General features: G+C 38.5%; 1 protein-coding gene across 1 annotated transcript in view; it reads right to left on the bottom strand.

Moving 5' to 3' along the window:
• The window catches only part of LOC107723162 (FERM domain-containing protein 7-like), an 18257-nt gene that overhangs the window by 8870 nt on the left and 5800 nt on the right, over positions 1-3587 (bottom strand). The window contains exons 3-6 of the mRNA XM_016531689.1: positions 2758-2800; positions 1165-1243; positions 971-1068; positions 742-856 (exon numbers count right to left, since the gene is read on the bottom strand). Coding sequence (XP_016387175.1) covers positions 742-856; positions 971-1068; positions 1165-1243; positions 2758-2800 — 335 coding nt within the window. The remainder of the gene's footprint in view (positions 1-741; positions 857-970; positions 1069-1164; positions 1244-2757; positions 2801-3587) is intronic.

Here is a 3587-nt window from a genome sequence, read left to right as displayed (position 1 = left end):
GCATAAACACATTGCATTACACCAAATACACATTACACAACATAATGTTCTTTTTAGCAACGTCATATGACCCCTTTAAGTTCTGTGTAATAAAATGGAATGACACAGGGAAATTTATTTAATACTTTGTACAAAAGCCTTTGTTGGTAATGACAGCTTCAAGACGCCTCCTGTATGGAGAAACCTGTATAGTAGAATACATTGCTCAGGTGTGATTTTGGCCCATTCTTCCACAGAGTCGTGAAAAACTTGTTGCATCTTTCCCAAAAAGACTCATGGCTGTATTAGATCAAAAGGGTGCTTCTACTAAATACTGAGGAAAGGGTCTGAATACTTAGGACCATGTGATATTTCCGTTTTTCTTTTTTAATAAATCTGCAAAGATGTCAACAATTCTGTGTTTTTCTGTCAATATGGGGTGCTGTGTGTACATTAATGAGGAAAAAAAAATAACTTAAATGATTTTAGCAAATGGCTGCAATATAACAAAGAGTGAAAAATTTAAGGGGGTCTGAATACTTTCCGTACCCACTGTATATTACCTAAAATGTGCACTGTACTAGATTACATTACTAACTACAATTTTTGTCATGTAATTTGTAATCAGTAGCGTATTACAATTTGTAAGTAATCTACCAAGCACTGTGTACATTATAGGACATTACATTATACATTATATATGGATTTCAGTGGGAATATTATCATTCTGGTATACTTGCATGGTGTGTAGCTGTATCTTACCTGTGCTTTTTGTGAAAGCGAATGATTTTGTGGTCCAAGTATTCTTGGTTTGGAACATATTGCTTATTTTCAAGATGATGAGCATCCAACTCGTTGTCATAATCCCCGATTTCTGCTACAAATGGGGACAGAGAGGGAAAAGTATAATGTGCATAAGATAATCAAAGGTAGGATTTAAAAGTGTTGTATTTTGATGTTATGCAAACATTCAATGAGGTAAGAGGAGTACCTTGCAGTATATGAGAGACCAACAGGGCGGCGCTGTTATCGTTACAGGTAAGGCTACCATTTGACAGATCCTGTTTGATCTGAAGGGCAAACAGATACCTGTATAAAAGAGGCAGCTGTCAGACTGAACGCATATGACCAATCACCATCTATTTATCTGCCTATATATCAGATAATCATGTGCGTGGAGTTTACCTTGTTAAGCCTCTCTGCAATTGTCCTGGGTCAGGAGGGAAAAACTTCACTATAAAATGGAAAGCCACATCACTGATATCTATGGGTGAGAAGCACACTATCTTATTAGACCGATAAAACTAGCATTAAGCCTACTTTATTAATAAGCTTAACATTCACTAAAGGCAAAGGATCAGGATGGTTGTGGTCTAATGGTTAAGCATCTGTGATGGTAAATTAAAGGTTCAATGCAGGAAAGAACTGAATCGATAATTGGTGAATACCGACTTCTGAGATTACATATTCAACAGTAAGCATCTAGGGTAGGGGAGAGTGGGGTAAGATGTGCCAGGGGATATGTTCTCAAGATACAGTATTTTTATGTATTTTTAAAAGTATGTTCATTTGCAAAAAATGCTGCTGACTTGCAAAAAAGCATGTCAGCAGCATTTCTAGCTGTTGATGTAGTTTTCTACATGGCCAGTATAGTGAGTGTTATGTCAAAGAGTTTGGGGGCAAGTTGGATCACTAAATTATTGAATCACTTTTTATGGAAATCCTATTTTAATCCTTCCATCTTAAACCTTTCTCCTTGCCAATAGTAAAACTTAAGCAAAACTAATGCATCACTCCCCATTCAACACTACTATAAGTTAGCATAACAAGCATTTGCTAAGCAAATAATAATAAAGAAATTGTAACACTTTAGTTTAGGGACCAATTCTCTCTATTAACGAGTTGCTTATTAGCATGCATATTACTAGCATATTGGCTGTTTATTAGTACTTATAATGTCACGAATCCGGTCTATGAACTTCCGTTCACTCACCACCAGAGGTCACCCGCTCACCACATGGACTCTCACACTACACAGACTGTTACACTATACCCTGGACTACATTTCCCATCATCCATTGCACTGATTACACCCACAGCTGTAACCAATCACACACCCTACATAGGCCATGGACTTCCTCGCTCTCACTGCCGAGTATTGTATAGCGTTTATCACTCTCCTAGCGATAGCTACTCTACGGAGGCAGTTTCTAGTTTTCATAGTCTAGTCATAGTTTTGCCTTGCCTGTTTTCTCGTATTCTGATTCTTGCCTGTGTTTCTTGGATTAACCCTTGTCTCGCCGTTCGGATTCTGTTTGTACCTCGCCTGGACTATTGCTCGTGTTTCTGGATTAACGTTACCCCTCTTGTCAAGCCCTCTGGATAACGTTCGCTGTCAACTGACTCACGCCCGTTTTGGATTGTTCTTGTCTCGTCTATGCCATACCTGTTTGCTGATGTTTTGACCCTGCCTGCTTCTGACCATGTCTCTGAATAAAGCTATACGTATGGATCCGCACGTCTCTCGTCTCGTTCGCCCCGCTACATATAAAGCACATATTAATGCCTTATTCTGAATGACAATATTTAAAATCACGTAATCCTACTCTATTAACAACTACCTTACTAACTATTAATAAGCAGCAAATTAGGAGTTTAATAGGCAAAAGTCGTAATTAATAATTAATAGTGAGAAGGTCCCCAAACTAAAGTGTGACCTAAAAAATTAACCGAGTGGACCTTGTCACAACAAAACAAAAATGACAGAACAAAACTCACTTTTGATTTGCTTAGCCACTGGTTTCAGGAGTTCAATCCAAGCCTGTAGAAGAAACAGTATCTGATTTCATTTTCTATGGGTGCAGCAAACAACTATCTATTTGACAAGTGTTGCCATAGCAACTATTTCAAGGGAGAGTTCACCAAAAAATGAAAATTCTGTCATTTATTGTTCAAGTGTTCCAAACCATATTTTCTTCAGATCAAATTTGAAGTCATTATTCATTCATAATCTTGCCATGCAATGAGCTATTAACCCAAGAACAGCTGCGACAAGATCAGTGACTCAGTGAACTGATCAAATCAGTCCGAACTGTGCACCAATCATTCAGATCAGTTTCTTGAACTGGATGAACCGACTAAAAAAATCTCACTCAAAAGACCATCAATACTCTTGTAAAGTCGTTGCAAAGAGTTTGATGGATGTCAGTGACTATAAATTTGAATTGGAACATCACACAAGTCAAATGGACCATTTAATGACACCATTTAAAGGCAGAGTAAGTGATTTTTCAAAAACACTTTAGAAAACTGATTCGGGCCGAATCGCAAAACAAACTTGTAGCCAATCAGCAATAAGGGGCGTGTCTACTCGTGATGTGGAGGAGAGCGCGTTCAGTGCATGGAACGGACATTAGCCGAGCGACAGAAAGATAGAGATGGCGGATAAAAAAACAAAAGAGGAAAACGTCTGCGGAAAGATAAGGCAAGAAGTAGGACCCGTGTAAAATATTGGATCAGCTTTCCAGTGCTGGAGAGAACTCAAGGAGCGGAGGCCTGCGATCGGACGCCGAGGTTGCTTTGTTTCTTCTCAATAGGTGAGTAACACC

Source organism: Sinocyclocheilus rhinocerous, unplaced genomic scaffold, assembly GCF_001515625.1.
Source record: "Sinocyclocheilus rhinocerous isolate Xijiao unplaced genomic scaffold, SAMN03320098_v1.1 scaffold1325, whole genome shotgun sequence".
NCBI classification, from domain to species: domain Eukaryota; kingdom Metazoa; phylum Chordata; class Actinopteri; order Cypriniformes; family Cyprinidae; genus Sinocyclocheilus; species Sinocyclocheilus rhinocerous.
Note: the sequence above shows the minus strand (reverse complement) of the source record. Positions and strands in the feature narration are given on the sequence as shown.